The sequence below is a fragment of the Vicia villosa genome, unplaced genomic scaffold, assembly GCF_029867415.1.
Source record: "Vicia villosa cultivar HV-30 ecotype Madison, WI unplaced genomic scaffold, Vvil1.0 ctg.003973F_1_1, whole genome shotgun sequence".
In the NCBI taxonomy this organism is placed as follows: Eukaryota; Viridiplantae; Streptophyta; class Magnoliopsida; order Fabales; family Fabaceae; genus Vicia; species Vicia villosa.
The window spans coordinates 74,873-94,264 of record NW_026706348.1 but is presented as its reverse complement, the minus strand read 5'-3'; the positions used below and the strand labels follow the sequence as shown (position 1 = coordinate 94,264).

The following is a 19,392-nucleotide window of genomic DNA, read 5'->3' as shown; positions in this document are numbered from 1 at the left end:
GTATACAAGGTGAAGTGTAATCCCAAAGGTGAAGTGACTCGACACAAGGCAAGGCTTGTGGCAAAAGGATTATTTCAGAAGGAAGGAATTAACTTCGATGAGGTTTTTGCACCTGTTGCCAGGATCGAAACGATCGGGTTGGTTGTTGGCCTGGCGAACATGAACAATTGGCACATGTGTCAGATGGACGTTAAATGTGCACTCCTGGATGGACCTTTGGATGAAAAAGTCTATGTTGCACAACCAGTTGGGTTTGTGAAACATGGCGAAGAGAGAAAAGTGTACAGGCTGCATAAAGCCCTGTATGGACTGAAGCAAGCTCCACGATCTTGGAATAAGAAGATCGACAGCTTCCTAAGGGAGAAAGAATTTGTGAAGTGCACAAATAAACATGGGGTATATGTAAGAAGAAGCAAGAGTGAATTGCTTATACTATGTCTCTATGTCGATGACTTGTTAATAATAGGAAGCTGCAAGAAAGAGATAAAAGGCTTCAAAGGTGATCTTAGCAAGGAATTCGAAATGTCGGATTTGGGCGAAATTTCATACTTCCTTGGCATCGAATTCTACAAGAGTAGTAGAGGCTTGATGATGCATCAAAGAAGATATGCAAGTGAAATTCTCAAGAGATTTGAGATGAAAGAATGCAATTCGACTTCGACACCTGCTGAAACAAGATTGCAACTGTCGAAGAACCCAGATGAAAAGGATGTCGACCCAACTCAATACAGAAGACTTATTGGGTCATTGAGATACCTTTGTCACACAAGGCCTGACTTAGCATACAGTGTAGGTATGATAAGTAGATTCATGCAAAAGCCAAAGGTATCACACCTAGAAGCGGCAAAAAGGATACTGAGGTATCTGAAAGGAACTCTTGACTATGGAATTTTTTTTCCTGCAGATGATGAGGGAAAAGAATGCAAACTAGTAGGTTACACCGACTCAAGTTGGTGTAGTGATGCTGAGGATAAAAAATCCACAGCTGGTTATGTGTTTATGCTAGGTGGTGCACCAGTTGCTTGGAGTTCGAGAAAAGAACCTGTAGTGGCACTATCATCGTGCGAAGCAGAGTACATAGTTGCTTCTCTTTGTGCATGTCAAGCAACATGGATGGTGAACTTGGTCGAAGAGATAACAAGTAAAGATCATGGAGCAATTACCATGAAGATCGACAGCATGTCAGCTATTAATCTGGCAAAGAATCCGATAGCACATGGTCGAAGCAAGCACATTGAAATGAGGTTCCACTATCTTCGAGAGCAGGTAGCTAAAGGGAAGATGAATTTGGAACACTGCAGAACTGAGAATCAGATTGCAGATATCATGACAAAGGGAGTGCTGGTTGAAATATTCAAAAGACTAAGAGCTATGATGAATGTAGATAGCTTAGACACAATGAATTAGGTGGTGTGTTAATTTGTAATTCCTTGTGTCGAAGCAGGTTGTTGCTCGAACACAAGGTGTGTCGAAGTGTGTAACAAGTTTGTTACACATAAGTTTGTTTTTAAATCTAGATAGATTTGATTTAGATTTAAAATAGATTAGATTTGATTTAGTTCCAAAATAGGTATTTTGGGCTTTTATAGTTTTGGGCTTTAGCTTAGGGAGAAAGCTAACCTAAATCTATAAATAGGGAGTAACCCTCATTATTTGTGATCAAGTCATTAACCTGTATTCACAGAAGTTGCAGTTGCAAGTGAATAACAGAATTTCCACAGTTTGTGGGCAGAGAGAAACTTTGCAGAAAATACTTTCTCCTTCTCTTTTAATATTTCCGCAAATCCTAATCCTAATTTCTTCATTGTCATCTTTAACGATAAGGAATTACTCAAAGGTTTGAGAGTCTAATTCCAACAGTTTATAATGGACAAACCGGGTAACAAAGAATTAAACCGCGGGTACCCAGACTCGCCTGAAATTCCTTATTATAGAATGTTTTACTGATGGAATGCACTCATTACATCACCAACCAGACTCTTTCTCTTACAGTTTCTCTCTCTCTCTCTCTCTCTCTCTCTCAGGATGTGTTTGGTTTGAGGTAGATGGAAGTGAGGAGATATTTATATTGAAATGTGTTTGATTCAATTTTTAAGAGAGAAGAGGAGGAGAGGGGATATTTATACTGAAATGAGTATCATATCGTACCTTCTACGCTGCAGAGCAACTCATCACCTGAAAAGTCCTATCAATATCCTTAAGTCACTCATGTTCCCCATCAGGATCATACCGACCTCTGAAAGTAGGCAGATTCTCCCTTTGGAACATACTCAAACTACGAGATTCGTCAATCCCTCCAACATTAGGCTGATTTTGCATAGCCTGAGCAACAACCTCCAAGGCAGCAGCAATTGCAACGTCGTTTTTTCCAGCCATAATCTGTTCGCATCGAAATTATCACCAAAGTTAGAATAATCTACCGAAATTTGTTGAAAGATTGTTGTAATCCTGGACGGATCGACCGACTTGCTCTGATACCACTAATGTAACACCCTTCTAACCCAAACATATTTTGCATGTATTTTACAAACGTAAAAATTCAATTAATGTTACAAGGATGTCACATCTTCATATAACATCTTAAAATTAATAGTCCTGCTCCGTAACAAGGGTTGCAAAACCTAATAAATCTGATGGTTCTTTACCATCAACATATAGTACTTCACATATCCCAACAAAATTCTTAGTTCAAAATACCTTTATTAAAATAAATACTTTATAAGACTTCATCACACTTTATCATCTATGAAATCATACTTCAAAAATAGTTAAAGTACCACAAACGGTAATTCAAAGATATTCAAATAAAACAAAGAACATAATAGTTCCAAAACAAATGATCCCAACCCTGATGTTTCATATCAGAGAAAGACCCACTAGACTCAACAAAAACTAAACTAGCGCGCTCTAAAGCTACCTCATAAGCTTCATGCACTAATCTTGATCAACTGCAAGTTACCCATGTTTCGAGACAACATTTTTAAGCAGAAAGGGTGAGTAAATCGTAATCATTATAAAAAGCATAAGTAATAGATATAGTAGTCATGGCATAGGAACAACAACATCATCATTGCATTCACCACACCTATAGCATAACGACAATCACTAATCCTTCACATCGAAGCACCATAACTCAAAAATTCATCAAACATATCACTTAATTCAAATATTGTGCAATGCCATAAATAATGAAATGCAACTTAATAAGACTCATGCATGTTGTAGCAAAACATCACTGATGACTTAATCATCGTCATCTCAAATGATCCCCACCAATAGGATCGATTCCTGCTTAGAACCAGAGCACATCATAATTTTTGCACTTAATTCAAACTATGGGATTAAGGCCATCACTGGACCAAATTTCATACAAAACTTCATTTGATTCATCTTCCTGCAAAACTTTACTAGACTACTTGTCCTACAAATGCTAGGAATGCATGATGCGTAACAACATATAATAACACGACCACTTCTAGTCAAAATGCATCATCATTCATCATATTAATTATACCTCATAATATGCTTCATAATGCGCACATTATAATCATCAAGATCATCATAAAACACACATCAATTCACAACAAAGCATAGTTAACTCAATTCACGATAGAAACCATACTTTTAGTGTATAATCACCAAGTATCATCATCTCATCACCATATAACTCCTAGAAATCCAAGTCCTATGGTTCATTTTATTTTACAAAGTTATAAATTATTATTCTAGCTTCGCAATGCTTCGAACTACACATTAATCGGAATCCTAAAACTCAAGTTATGAATTTTACAAATTTTTCTGATTCAGACAACATTCGCCCGACGAGGGGATATATTCGCCTGGTGACTGAAGCCAGTAGCCTCTGCCTTCACTCACCTCCTCTTTCTCTCGACGCGTCTTGGGCGAGCTCATTTCGCCCGACGAATCTGTGCGAACAAGGTTTCCCTGTTGCGATTTCTTGTGATTCTAACATATTATAGGTCCTAAAACATCTTTTGAACACCAGATTTCATCATCGAATAACATCCCTATGTATTCTACAGTATGGTTACTATTCTATCGCAATTCAACACTTCTAATTCATCACTGTTCATCTATTCCTCATAAACCAAAACCTCAAAAACAATCCTACAATTATCCAGCACTTAAGCCAATTATAGTAATCTAGATAGACTCCCCTTACCTTAAAATTATTGCTCGCTGTTGATTCTTCTTTGGATTCTCTTTCTCTTCCTGTGTGCCCTAGCCTTGTTCTTCTCCCAGCCTCTTCTCCAAATGCGATTTCATACAATGAACCGTTCTAAGTCCCAACTTATCCTTTTATCAATTTTAACCTTTGGTCCCTAATATGGCTTTCCTCTTTTCCCCCTCACTTAGCCCCTTGAATCAACCATTTTTCCCTTATCACCCCTAACACTCATATTACTTTATTTTACTAATTGAAATAATCCCAACTAATTATTCTATTTTTTCTAAAATACTCTTAATCCTCAACAATTCTCATAACACACACGAACATCGCATAAATCACCAAAACTTCACATATCATCATCAAAACATCAAATACTCACTAACATATTCACGCTAAAGTAATTTAAATAACTAATTATATAATTACTCTATATTTTCGAGGTATTACAACTTTCACTTGTATCTACAATGGTTGGTTCAAAGTTAAATTGTGAACTCCAATCATTATTTCAGAACCTTCATGTCATACCCCAAAATTTGCCCATACTATTTCTCTTGCTCAAATTCAAAACAATACCTAAAGCTCTTAGACACACTCTCCTAAGCAAAGATCAGAGAACTAGGGTTTGGTTTGTTAAAAGGAAAAACAGTGAATCAACGGCTCCAAGGCATCTCATATGGCTCAATATATCTCACATCATCTCCATAACAAATATCAAGTCTCATCTCAAAGAATTGGTCACTCAATTGTTCGGAAAGTCAATAGTCGACTAGGTTAACCTAAAAGTCAACTGTGGTCAAAGTAAAGTCAAAACTCCTGTTTTTTTGTCAAAGATCCTCATATTTAAGTATCATTCACCATTTGATCAAGTATTGATCATGGTTCATCATGGGAAGATCAGAAATCAACAAATCAAAAGTTTCTAAATTAGGGTTTGTATAGGAGAAAGTCAATTGAACTTTGACCAGCCAAAACTTTCACATGGAACATCAAAAATTTTCCATCCAAAGCTCATTTTGAAGGAAATTTGATTCTCTACAACTTTGTCTCTCACATGCCAAGTATAAAAATGCTCCATTTGAGAGATATGGACCAAAACATTACGGGTCCTTTTCAAAAGTCAACAAAAAGCCATTTCTTTCAAAAGGACACACAAGGAGCATGGAAAATCATTTTGATATGAGACGAAAGACACTGGTTAGAGGACTCTCTAAAGTTTCTAAAAAGTCCAAGAACTTGGAAAAATATTGAAGTATGAGGAAATAGCAAGATGTACAAGTTCAATGATTTTTAAGGGTAGGCATGAAGGAAAAAGGCCCAAAATCTCAAATATTTTCACATGAGCCCACATTCTTTTCATCAAATCCTCATCCCAAGCCCAATCACATGCTTTCCTTTTATTTATTTTATTTATTTTTGGATTTAATCAATTTAAGTTCAACTTTAATTAAAATAAATAAGGGAAAATCAAAGATTTTTGCTAAAGTTTATTTTATGATCAATATTATGGATATAGTCATGATATTTGATTGAGATATTCACAGGACACAAGATTTGGAAAAAAAGGAATGATTTTGGCCAAGATTAGAAAGAAAAAAAAATCAAATTTTCAATCACTCTCCAATCTTGGATTCAAGAAAGATTCTATGCAAATTTGTTGCCCTAAAACCTCTGATTATAAGTAGTAGGATGTGTGCAGATGCTGAGGGTCGGAAATTCATAAGGTTTTGCAGCTTCAAGAGCCCTTCACGAAAACTCAAAAATTTCAAGAACGAAGTGAATTCGGTTGTGAGGATTGGGGAAAATTCAAAGAGTTCTGAAGGTTCTTTCGCACTCCCACAAGATTCCTGAAGCTATCCCCATTGCTATTTGCGATCAAAGACGTCAGAATCACTTCCGTATACCTTACGGTTTGCATCGTTTGTTTTACGTTTGATTTGGATTATCTACGCGTCATAAATCATATTTGAACCCATGGTTGTGTTTAGAATCTTGTTAGGAAGCTATCTGTGCCTTTTAATTCGAGTTTTATTTCAGATTAAGGGATCCACCATGGTTAGGGTTTAGGTTCTTCAAAAGGGGGATTTCGTATAGGAGCCATGGCAGGTCTAATTAATGATGTTATTGAGTTCGCAGGGCCAAGTATGATCTATCTGGTTTGTTCTTTGGCGTCGATTGATAGCGTGATTGCAGGTTTGACGTAGAAGGCCTATAGCCACGTTTGAAAACCGTGGCCAAAGGTTTTTGAAGTTTCAAGAAATTCAACGAAAGAGATGAAGTCTGGGCGCGCGAAAATCTCGTTTAAATTCGTAACTTCTTGTTTTTTTATATATTATTATTTCAAGTTATTTCATTAACAGCGAAATACTCATGGCTCATTGGTAAGAAGGTAACGTGAGGGTTTATGTGCGGGGGACGTGGTTCGATCCTCGCTCTCGCCTAATTTTTTGTGGATTAAAACTCTTTCTAGATCCCATGCGCGTTATTGCAGGAAGGTCCACGATAAGCCTTCGCTTCAAGGCCCTTGGATGACCTTAAAGATTGATCCAACGTCCACCAGCTTACAAGACTACCATGCACCTTCACCAGTCAACCACATCAGATTGCAAGCTGAGAATTCTAACTTCTTTTTTATTTAAATGACCTTTTCTATTTTATATATTATTTTGTTTAATTCTCTTGTAAACCCTTTATAAAAACAAAACCCTTTTTTATAAAAAACTCTTTTTCATAAAAGCATAATAATAAACAAAATATTTATACATTTTTGTTATTATTAACAATTTTTTTAATGGTTTAAATTACTTTGATTTTGCTTAATCATTTAATAAATTTTGATTAATTGATAAAAAATTATATATTAGGGTTAGGGTATTTTATCGAAACTTTATTTTCATCGATTTAATTAATTAGGTTGAAAACCAATAATTAATTAATTCGATTTTATTTATTCTATTAACCATAGTTAACTTGTACCCTATATTTAGGGTTTACGAGATCATTCCTACACTGAAATACATTCGTTGTGCATTTTTTTTCAGGGTTGACTTTCCAGATACCTTTCGACTACGCGCCTGATCAAGATCCGAAGCTAAGTAGTCAATTAAATTTCAAAGTCTATTTTGTTTCCTTTTATTTTTTAAGGTTTACTCTTTAAATCTCTTTTTGAACTGCGCATGCATTCACATTTTCTTCTGCCTTTGCCTTGTCATTTTCAGGGTCGACCCCGAAGCTTCCCGCTAACCATATCAGATCAAATTCGAAGCTAAGTGCCTATTTACTTTATTTATTTTACATTTCTTTATTCTTTATTTTTAGGGTTAGCCGTGTTTGCCTCCGAATCGATTATGCACTCACCCTGTTTTTTTGCTTGCCATTTTTTCCCGCCTTGCAGGGTTTGCCAAATGCCAAAGCGTCGAGTATCGGTAACCCTAAACCCTAATCTCAATTATATTATTACTCGTGTTAGACCTATTAATATTGTTATCCCGCTGGTTTCAATTCCCCTTTCCTCCGCTGGTTTCATTTTCCCCTTCCCCATATTTACTTTAATCATATTTGTTTATCAATTGTTGTGGTTAGTAATTTTAGGGAGTGTAACTCTGAACTGAATTAGCATCACTTAAATTTACAAGATAATGTAACTGAATATAATCACGTGATTGTTGCACCCACGCACGCTTTTCTAGTAACCTCTCTGTTGCCTGTTGCCTGTTGCCTTGTTGCCTTGTGTTTCTTTGCAGAATAGTCAGTCCCTCGAATACGAGGATATCTCAACCATGTTGCCTCGATTAAAGATCATGGTCCCTAATGATGCTGCCTTCGATACACATGATCTCGACCCTCGAAAGTTGCCTTCGAAAAGGCTGAGGTATCCTCTGGTTGCCTACGAAAAAGGCTATTCTGATCCTTCCCTTAGACTACCTGCCTCTCTATGGCATGGGTCAGTCTTGTGGCGAACGATAACGCGATGACCCTTCAACCTCCAAATGAAAGGCTTCCTGCCCTCTTATGGCAAGGATAGACCCTTTCACTCTGAAAGGCTAAAAGAACCCTTTTTCAAAAACTATAAGGTAATTGCCCTTAATTGTTTTGCCTTGCTCTAAACTTTTTATATTCTTTCTCATAATCCTTCAAAAGGGCTACGCTCATTTACGAGCTAAAGTCCCTATTCCTTTTCTTCTACATTTCTGAAAACAAAGAGCAAAGCAATTAAGAGCCCATGGAAAACCATGGATGCAAAGGGTGCCTTACACCTTCCCTTTGCATAATTACCCCCCGGATCCTATTTTATTTAAAAGGTTTTTCCTGTTTCTTTTAGCCTTTCTAACTTGTTTGGATAAAATAAAAGTCGGTGGCGACTCTTGCTATCCGTGACATTTCGATATAAAAGTCAGTTCACCGTATTACACTTCAACAAAATGCTACACTAATTATTTTCCCTTTCAATGACAATCTTCCTCAACATGATCCACATGCATTAACAACAAATTCTCAACACAAGGTGACAACTCAATAACCGTTGATCACAACAGGAATCACTAACCATTATCTATCGCTTCAAGAGAACCTTCATTCTCCATGACATGTTCCATTTCCTCCACCACACCCTTAGGTTCCTCCACCGTATATTTTGCTTCCTCTATCAATGCACTTCTTTTAACACTATAAAGCCTCTTGTTTTGTTCTCCAAGAATGAGAGAGCCTTGATGAATGTTGAATAGGTGGGTGGTAGACATCTTTCTATGCCTGCTCGCCATAAACTGATGAACCAATTTCTTCAATATGTCTTAATAGCTGGTAACTAAAAGTCGTAATAGGCTCATGTACCACATTTGTATTACATCCTTGAAGGGGCCAAAGAGAAGTTTGCATTTTAGGAAATAGAAGGCCCCAATAATTGCTATATATGTTTTGATAGAGGCGACATGTTCTTGGAGGTCGCTACTATAACACCCTGGATTTCCGCTTACCCCGCGGGGCTTCCGGCCTACCAAGCATGTCACTAGCTTAATCAATAATCCCCCCTAGGTCCGCTTATCGGCTGCCCAGGAAATATTGTTTTTGCCTCCCGTAGGAATCGAACCATGTACCTAGGGGATAAGTACATATTCATAGCAATTCCTGCTACCACTTGACCATATTAGATTCTGATTCTTCAGGATCTTCTTCTCTAGCCTGAAAAGCGTTAGTGCATTTTTTAATATTAGATTTTAATGCAATAGACTTACCTTTCTTCTGAGGCTCGTTTGCGTCCAGCTCTATTTCATGGCTTCTCAAGGCACTGATAAGCTCTTCCAAAGAAACTTCATTCAGATTCTTGGCAATCTTGAATGCAGTCACCATTGGACCCCATCTTCTGGGTAAGCTTCTGATAATCTTCTTTACATGATCAGCCTTGGTGTAGCCTTTATCCAGAACTCTCAATCCAGCAGTCAGAGTTTGAAATCTTGCAAACATCTTCTCAATGTCTTCATCATCCTCCATCTTGAAGGCTTCATATTTCTGGATTAGAGCAAGAGCTTTGGTCTCCTTGACTTGAGCATTTCCTTCATGAGTCATCTTCAAGGACTCATATATGTCATGGGCCGTTTCCCTGTTAGATATCTTCTCATACTCAGCATGAGAGATAGCATTCAGCAAAACAGTCCTGCATTTGTGATGATTCTTGAAATCTTTCTTTTGATCATCAGTCATTTCGCTTCTCGTGAGCCTTACACCAGTAGCTTTAACAGGATGTTTGTAACCATCCAGCAGAAGATCCCATAGATCAGCATCTAGACCAAGAAAGTAACTTTCCAGTTTATCTTTCCAGTATTCAAAGTTTTCACCATTAAATACTGGTGGTCTAGTATAACCATTGTTACCATTATATTGCTCAGCAGAGCCAGATGTAGATGCAGCTGGATTTGTTGGAATTTCACCAGCCATCTTTTACTGAAGCGTTTTTCTCTTCCTGAATCTTTTCTAAACACGGTTAAGTGCTTGCACCTTAGAACCGGCGCTCTGATGCCAATTGAAGGATAGAAAAACACTTAGAAAGGGGGGGTTAGAATAAGTGTAGTCTAAAAAACTTGAACGATAAAAACAATATGCACAGTTATTTTTATCCTGGTTCGTTGTTAACTAAACTACTCCAGTCCACCCCCAAGGAGTGATTTACCTCACCTGAGGATTTAATCCACTAATCGCAACAAATTACAATGGTTTTCCACTTAGTCCGTGACTAAGTCTTCTAGAGTATCCTGATCACAACCTGATCACTCCAGGAACAATTGCTTAGACACAAGCTAAGACTTTCTTAGAGTATCCTGACCACCACGTGATCACTCTAATTACAACTGCTTAGACACAAGCTAAGACTTCCTAGAGTATCCTGATCAACACTTGATCACTCTAGTTACTTACAAATTAATGTAATCAATTCTAAGAGTATTACAATTGCTTCTGAAAAGCTATAATTACAACAGTGATATTTCTCTTAACGTTTAAGCTTAATCTCACTAATATATTACAACAGCAATGTAGTGAGCTTTGATGAAGATGAAGTTTCTGAGCTTTTAGTTTGAGCAGCGTTTCAGCAAGTTAATATTCACAGAATTTGGTTCAGAGTTGTTAACCTTGCTTCTCATCAGAACTTCATATTTATAGGCGTTTGAGAAGATGACCGTTGAGCGCATTTAATGCTTTGCGTGTTCCGTACAGCTTTGCATTTAATGTTTCACGCTTTTGTCAACTACCTCGAGCCTTGTTCACGCTGTGTCTACTGACGTTGCCTTTAATAGCTTCCAACGTTCCTTTTGTCAGTCAGCGTAGCCTGCCACCTGTACTTTCTTCTGATCTGATGTTTGAATAAAATATTTGAATATCATCAGAGCCAAACAGCTTGGTGCATAGCATCTTCTTGTCTTCTGACCTTGAAGTGCTTCTGAGCGTGATACCATGAGAACTTCAGTGCTTCTGCTTCTGACCTCAAGTTCTTCTGATGCTTCCATAGACCCATGTTCTGATTCTGCCTTGACCATCTTCTGATGTCTTGCCAGACCATGTTCTGATGTTGCATGCTGAACCTTCTGAGACAAAGCTTCTGAGCGCTGATTTGTGCATACTCTTTATATATTTCCTGAAAGGGAAATTGCAATGTATTAGAGTACCACATTATCTCACACAAAATTCATATCCTTGTTATCATCAAAACTAAGAATATTAATCAGAACAAATCTTGTTCTAACAATCTCCCCCTTTTTGATGATGACAAAAACATATATAAATGATATGAATTTGCGATCAGAAAGAGCAGACGGCTAAAGACAAATTACACAGCTATAGCATAAGCATGTGAATATGTCTCCCCCTGAGATTAACAATCTCCCCCTGAGATGAATAACCTCCCCCTGAAATAAATACTCGAAGAACTTTAATAATAAAAGACTTCCCTGATTATTTCGGTAGAGACGATCACATAAGCTTCTGTCTTTTGAAAATTCATAGCTTCTGACTTCTGCTTCCATTGGACAGCTTCAGAACTTGAATTTCTTTAGATCCCTAGAACACTCACAGCTTCTGATTCCTGCTTCCATTTAGGACAGCTTCAGAACTTGAATTTTTTTGATCTTCAGAACATTCACAGCTTCTGATTCCTGCTTCCATTGGATAGCTTCAGAGCTTGAATTTCTTCTTAAATCTCTTCATGCTAGATTGTATCAGAACATTGTTGAATGTACCAGAGCATCATCAGAGCATCTCTACATCCTGAAATGTTACAGAACAAAACTCAACGACAAAAGTCAGCATGAATGAGTTAGAACATAAAGTGTGTATCAGAACACAAAATATGTATCAGAGCCATATAAGCCATATAGAATATATCAGATCCAATAGACAATGTATCAGAGCAAATAGACAATGATTTGGATCATATTCTATTATCAGAATTTCTGATCATTCTTCCTTCTTGCTTCTGATTCTGAAGCTTCCTAGCACTCAGCTTGCTTCAAGAATCCAAGAGATATTTCTGATCATTCTTCCTTCTTGCTTCTGATTCTGAAGCTTCCTAGCACTCAGCTTGCTTCAAGAATTCAAGAGCTTGATTCATCTTGTTGCTTCTTCTTATGATGATCTTGAATCTTTGATTCCTGCAACAACACAACTTAAAAGCATAGAACTTTGCAAGTTCTGTTAGTAAATGTGGAGCCTTTTTACTCGGTAACTGATAATATTAATCAGATCATTTATCACATATTTCTCCCCCTTTTTGTCATATCATCAAAAAACAGAAAAGATTCAGATACAAACAAAAAGAAACACACGGAAGAAAACGGATGATTTCATTGAAGTTCAAACAACAGGTACAGAAGTACACGAAGAGAGGGAAGACAAGATGCACAAAAACAGATGCAGCAAAAAGCAAAAGACAACATAGACTCAATCTAAGACGGCCCTAGCCTTGACAGGATCTTGGCCAGCATCTCTTGAACTCCATTGTTGTACTCATTCTGCTTCTCTATGAAAGCTCTAAACTCATCCTGGTTCTTCTGAAGAACTTCCAGAGTCCTTGCAAGACAGGAAGGTTCATCAGAGGAAGCTTCACCGCTTCTAACCACAGGAATAGCATTGTGATCTGTAGCTTCCATAGATAGATCATTTGCAGGGATTTCCTCAACAGGAACTGATTCAGCAACATGATCTTCTACATCTGCTTCTTGCATAGAAGCATCTCCATATTCTGCAGCTGGAATCTCAGAATCTCCATTCTCAAGTGCCTGAAGAATGGCAGCAAGATTCCTGGGAGCAGAAGGACCTTCAACTTCTGGTGGGTCAACAACTTCTGGAATGACCAAGCTTGGGTCTTTCTCAGAAGGGTTTTCCCTCAGAAAGTCAAAGAGGGTCTTGAAATCCCCGAGCAGAACTGGATATTGAGGTATCCATACCACAATTTCCCTGCAAGGATTAGCTTCCATTGCAGCAGCAAGCCTTGCTTGTTCCAATTCATCCACAAAGGGCTTCTCTTCCAAAAGATGTCTTCCTCTGAGACGAACAAACCAGAAGTCTTCATAGCTTCTCAGAATTCCACGAGGCCGTGGGGCAGCTTCTATACAGGCTTCCTGAAGTTCTAAAAACAGAGCATCTGATTCTCTGCGTAAGATCCTCCAGAAGTTCCGCATAGCAACATCATTCAAGCCAAAACTTTCAGCAATTCTGAGAGTATCAAAGATACTTCTGAGATTCCTCTTTACTTTTTCAAAAATTTCACCAATAGGGTAGATGGGGTGGGATTTTAATTGGGTTTTTGAAAAGGCAGGGTTGGGAATGAAGTACGGTTGAGGATCTCTATTCAACCTATAAGAAGATTCTGCTTCAGTATCAGAATCTAACACTACCACTTCAGCTTCAGGACGAGGCTTGGGAGTGTAGTTGCAGTCACGGAGCAGCTGTTCATGTGATGCAGAGGTTGGAAAAATAGAGTCACTATGGTTATTTAGAGAGGTAGACGGAATAGGTTCATAAGTGGCATGGGGAGGAGGTTGAGAGATGGAGATATTTGTGTGTGGTGGAAAGAGAGTTTGAATAGGTGGTATATCTAGAACATGATCAACAACACCTTGGTCAGAAACAAAGTTAGTTGAGGGTGAAGGAGAAGGGATGGAGGCATCTGGAATTGGTGAAAGGGGAGGAGAATTTGGTTTGGTTGTGGGAGAAGATGGAGGTGTAAGAGCACGGATAGTTATAGGTGATTCTGATGTGGCTTTTTCTGGTTCAGGGATAGGGGCAACCTCTATTGGTGCAACTTCTGAATTACCAGCAGGAGTAGAATCAGGTTCAGAAATACATATACCTTTGGATGCTTTCTGAAAGGCTTTGACCACAGCCTCAGTCTTCTTCTGCTTCTTACTCTTCGGCTCTTCAACAATTTTTGTTTTGCCGCTAGAGATCTCTTTCCTTCTGACGCTTGCCAGAACTTCCTGTTGATTCACAGCCTCTTGAACAACATTTTCTTCATCAGATTCTTGAAGAATCATCTTTATTTTTCTTGTTTTCTTCTTCTCAACAACTTCAACAATCTCAGTATTATTATCTGACTTCTTCTTCTTATTTTCAGCTTCCTTCTTTTTCTTCTCAAAATCAGCAGAAACAACCTTAACAACTTTTGCAATGACTTCTTCTGGGACTACTTCATTCTTAGTGGTAGCAGCAGCTTTCTTAACAACCTTCACTTGATTGAAAGAGGGGTGATCAAACTTTCTTTTGGTCCTTTCTTCTTTCTTGCGATTTACTTTAATAGGAGCACCTTTGTCTTGATCTTTAAGACTTTTATTTTCTTCTTGAGACTTCAGATACCTAGTTCTGACTTCAGGTACCTCACTGTTGAAGAAAGTTTCAAATTCAGCTAGAACTGGTGCTCTTCTGATTCTTGTTCCCGCAAGAGGTTGGGGAGTCTTACTGATAGCCTTAATCACTTTCATCTTCTTTAAGGTGAAGGCATTCAGACAGGCCCCAGTGGTGACAGCAAGGTCTTTAATAATACCTTCAGATTCCAGACTCTCAACAATCTTGGAATGCACCAGAAGGTTTGTAATAATTCTACCAAAAGGAATGATTGTCCCACCTTTTTCTCTAAAAGCATTTCTGGAATCCTTCACAGCTTTCCACATATGGTTGAAGATAATGTAGATAGCATCAACCTTCTTCTTGGTGGCAATGCAATACAGAATGTATTTTTGCTCGTTGTTAACGAAGTCAGAAGCATGTGTCCCTTTTCTGTGATAGAAACATCCAAGAAGAATCTTGGTCCAGATTTTGTAGAGATCCTTCATGTCCTTGACATTCTTAGTCTCATTTATATCTAAGTAAAGAGTAGATAACACAGTCTTCCAATCAACTCTTTTATCGATTTCAAAAGCTCCTTCAGGATCTTTCAGATCAAACATCACTCTCAGAATGTTCTCAGTTACTACCACAAACTTTCCATGGACGAAAGACAAGATGGATTTTGGGGCGACAACTGCATGTATCCAGAATTCCTTGACAAGATCTGGGTAGACTGGTCCACAGAACTCTGCGAACAGCGAAGTCCATCCTTGAAAAATTATATCTTCTTTGAGATGAAATTGGTGTTCTTCAATGTTATCAAAATCAACCATAAGTTCACAAAGAACTTCCAATTCATCCTTAGGAATGGAGCACGCAACAACTGGAGTGAGTTCCTGGTTTGCTTCATTTTGAATATGGAGAAGAGTAGATGAACCAACATTTTGAGATGAAGAAGCAGCCATTGAAACACAATGAACAACTAAGAGGAACAAGTTCTGGGTTTTCGGTTAGGGTTTTAGAAACGACTAAGAAGATTTCAAAAGAGAGTATGCAAGAAGAAAGAGAGACACGGAGCGAAAAAGATATATGAGATGATTTGAAAAGAATGTATAGAGGCGGATTTGAAAAAGAAAATAAAAAAATATAAACTGAACAGTTCCAGAATCAAAAGAAATCAATTTTATTAAAAGATGAGTGACGTAAGGAGAGAGAACATGGTAAATGAAATGATTTAGAACTGTTACCTAGGTCGGCGTCTTTTCAACTGCACGCTTTGTACTAACCGTACAGACACGTGTTCACCATCAGATAATGGATGACAGCTGTAAAATATGAATAGACTTTACGCCTTTTGATTCTGATCACTGCTTCTGATTGTCATTCTTAAGAAATGATCTGGTTCTGATAGGATCATCTTTCTTTCCAAGGATCACATCTTCTGAATGAGCTGAAGCAAGTCTAGGTGATCTTCTGATAGTTGGTTCCTCAGAAATCCTAAGATTCTCTAAAGATGCAGCAACTTGATCTTCTGATCCATTGCTTCTGAGACTGCCATCTTCTGCAGCTTTGCTTCTTGGTTCTACTGCTTCTGATATATCAATATCAAAATCTGCAAAATTCTCAAACTGCTTTGGTTTTTCAAGACCAAGCTTATCATCAAACCTGATATTGATTGATTCTTCTACAATCAATGTTTCAGTATTGTATACTCTGTAGCCTTTAGAGCGTTCAGAATATCCAAGAAGGAAACATTTTTGTGCTTTGGAATCAAACTTACCAAGATGATCTTTAGTATTTAGAATAAAACATACACATCCAAAAGGATAGAAATATGAAATGTTGGGCTTTCTGTTCTTCCACAATTCATAAGGAGTCTTATTTAGAATAGGTCTGATAGAGATTCTATTATGAATATAACATGCAGTGTTAATTGCTTCTGCCCATAAATGCTTAGCCATATTGGTTTCATTGATCATGATTCTGGCCATTTCTTGTAGAGTCCTATTCTTTCGCTCTACAACTCCATTTTGCTGTGGAGTTCTAGGACAAGAGAAATCATGGGCAATACCATTTTCTTTGAAGAACTCCTCAAAGAGTCTGTTCTCAAATTCGCCACCATGATCACTTCTGACCTTTATGATTTTACACTCTTTCTCAGATTGAATCTGAGTGCAGAAATCAATGAACACTGAATGAGACTCATCCTTGTGTTTCAAGAACTTTACCCATGTCCAGCGGCTATAATCATCAACGATGACTAATCCATATTTCTTCCCTCTGACAGATGCTGTTTTGACTGGGCCAAACAAATCAATGTGCAAGAGTTCTAACGGCCTTGAGGTAGAAACAACATTCTTAGACTTGAATGCAGGTCTGGAGAACTTGCCCTTCTGACATGCTTCACAAAGAGCATCTGATTTGTATTTCAGATTTGGGAGTCCTCTGACCAGATTTAGTTTGTTAATCTGAGAAATCTTTCTCAAACTAGCATGGCCTAATCTTCTGTGCCAGACCCATTGCTCTTCAGAAACAGACATAAGACAAGTCACCTTCTGCTTCTCAAGATCAGAAAGATCAATCTTATAAATGTTGTTCTTCCTCTTGCCTGTAAATAGGATTGAGCCATCCTTCTGACTTACAGCCTTGCAAGACTTTTGATTGAAGATTATATTATAACCATTGTCACTTAATTGACTTATGGACAATAAGTTATGTGTTAATCCTTCTACAAGAAGTACATTAGTTATGGAAGGAGAGTTACCAAGACTTATGGTTCCAGAGCCAATGATTTTGCCCTTCTGATCTCCTCCAAACTTGACTTCTCCACCTGGTTTAAGCACCAGGTCTTGGAATGTAGACCTTCTTCCCGTCATGTGTCGCGAGCACCCAGAGTCCAGGTACCATGACATTTTGCTTTTTGTCCTCTTTTCCGCCAAGGATATCTGCAATAGGAATAATCTTTTCCTTAGGTACCCACAATTTCTTGGGTCCTTTCTTGTTAGTTCTCCTCAAGTTCTGATTGAACTTGGGTTTAGCAAAATATTTAACAGGAGGAACAGTATGATACTTCTTATTCTGAGTTCCATGATATTTCTTAGGTTGTGTCACATGCTTCTTGGTGTGTGTTATGTGAAAACTTTGTGCATGTGATGTGTGCTTAATATCATGGGAGTGGCCAAATTTAAATTGGTTATACAGAGGCTTGTATGATATTTTCATATCATCCACAGATTCAAGCTTGTATGTGATTTCACCCTCATAACCAATGCCAACTCTCTTGTTCCCAGACACAGCATATATCATAGAAGCTAGCTGACTTCTGCCAATACTTCCAGATAAGAACTTCCTGAAACTTAAATCATATTCTTTTAGAATGTGATTCAGACTAGGAGTGGATTTTTCTGAATCAGAAGGAGATCCAACATTACTGGATAATTTTAAAACTTTTTCTTTTAATTCAGAATTTTCCAACTCAAGCTTCTTAGTTTCAAATTCAAATTGCTTTTTCAGCTTTTTGTATTTAATACTAAGATGAGCTTTTAATTCAAGAAGCTCTGTTAGACTGGAAACTAACTCTTCTCTAGATAGTTCAGAAAATACCTCTTCAGAATCTGATTCTGATGTAGATTCTGATCCATCATCTTCTGTCGCCATCAGCGCAAAGTTTGCCTGCTCTCCTTCAGAGTCTGATCCTGATTCTGATTCAGAATCATCCCATGTTGCCATAAGACCTTTCTTCTTATGAAACTTCTTCTTGGGATTCTCCTTCTGAAGTTTCGGACACTCATTCTTGTAATGTCCAGGCTCATTGCACTCATAGCAGACAGCCTTCTTCTTGTCAGATCTTCTGTCACCAGAAGATTCTCCACGTTCAAATTTCTTTGAACTTCTGAAGCCTCTGAACTTCCTTTGCTTGCTCTTCCAAAGTTGGTTTACCCTTCTGGAGATCATGGACAGTTCATCTTCTTCTTCAGATTCTGATTCTTCAGGATCTTCTTCTCTAGCCTGAAAAGTGTTAGTGCATTTTTTAATATTAGATTTTAATGCAATAGACTTACCTTTCTTCTGAGGCTCGTTTGCGTCCAGCTCTATTTCATGGCTTCTCAAGGCACTGATAAGCTCTTCCAAAGAAACTTCATTCAGATTCTTGGCAATCTTGAATGCAGTCACCATTGGACCCCATCTTCTGGGTAAGCTTCTGATAATCTTCTTTACATGATCAGCCTTGGTGTAGCCTTTATCCAGAACTCTCAATCCAGCAGTCAGAGTTTGAAATCTTGCAAACATCTTCTCAATGTCTTCATCATCCTCCATCTTGAAGGCTTCATATTTCTGGATTAGAGCAAGAGCTTTGGTCTCCTTGACTTGAGCATTTCCTTCATGAGTCATCTTCAAGGACTCATATATGTCATGGGCCGTTTCCCTGTTAGATATTTTCTCATACTCAGCAAGAGAGATAGCATTCAGCAAAACAGTCCTGCATTTGTGATGATTCTTGAAATCTTTCTTTTGATCATCAGTCATTTCGCTTCTCGTGAGCCTTACACCAGTAGCTTTAACAGGATGTTTGTAACCATCCAGCAGAAGATCCCATAGATCAGCATCTAGACCAAGAAAGTAACTTTCCAGTTTATCTTTCCAGTATTCAAAGTTTTCACCATCAAATACTGGTGGTCTAGTATAACCATTGTTACCATTATATTGCTCAGCAGAGCTAGATGTAGATGCAGCTGGATTTGTTGGAATTTCACCAGCCATCTTTTACTGAAGAGTTTTTCTCTTCCTGAATCTTTTCTAAACACGGTTAAGTGCTTGCACCTTAGAACCGGCGCTCTGATGCCAATTGAAGGATAGAAAAACACTTAGAAAGGGGGGGTTTGAATAAGTGT

General features: G+C 37.9%; 1 protein-coding gene across 1 annotated transcript in view; it reads right to left on the bottom strand.

Moving 5' to 3' along the window:
* Positions 1 to 2,202: 2,202 nt before the first annotated feature.
* The window catches only part of LOC131641689 (uncharacterized), a 40,660-nt gene continuing 23,470 nt past the window's right edge, over positions 2,203 to 19,392 (bottom strand). Inside the window, exon 3 of the mRNA XM_058911987.1 lies at positions 2,203 to 2,379. Coding sequence (XP_058767970.1) covers positions 2,203 to 2,379 — 177 coding nt within the window. The remainder of the gene's footprint in view (positions 2,380 to 19,392) is intronic.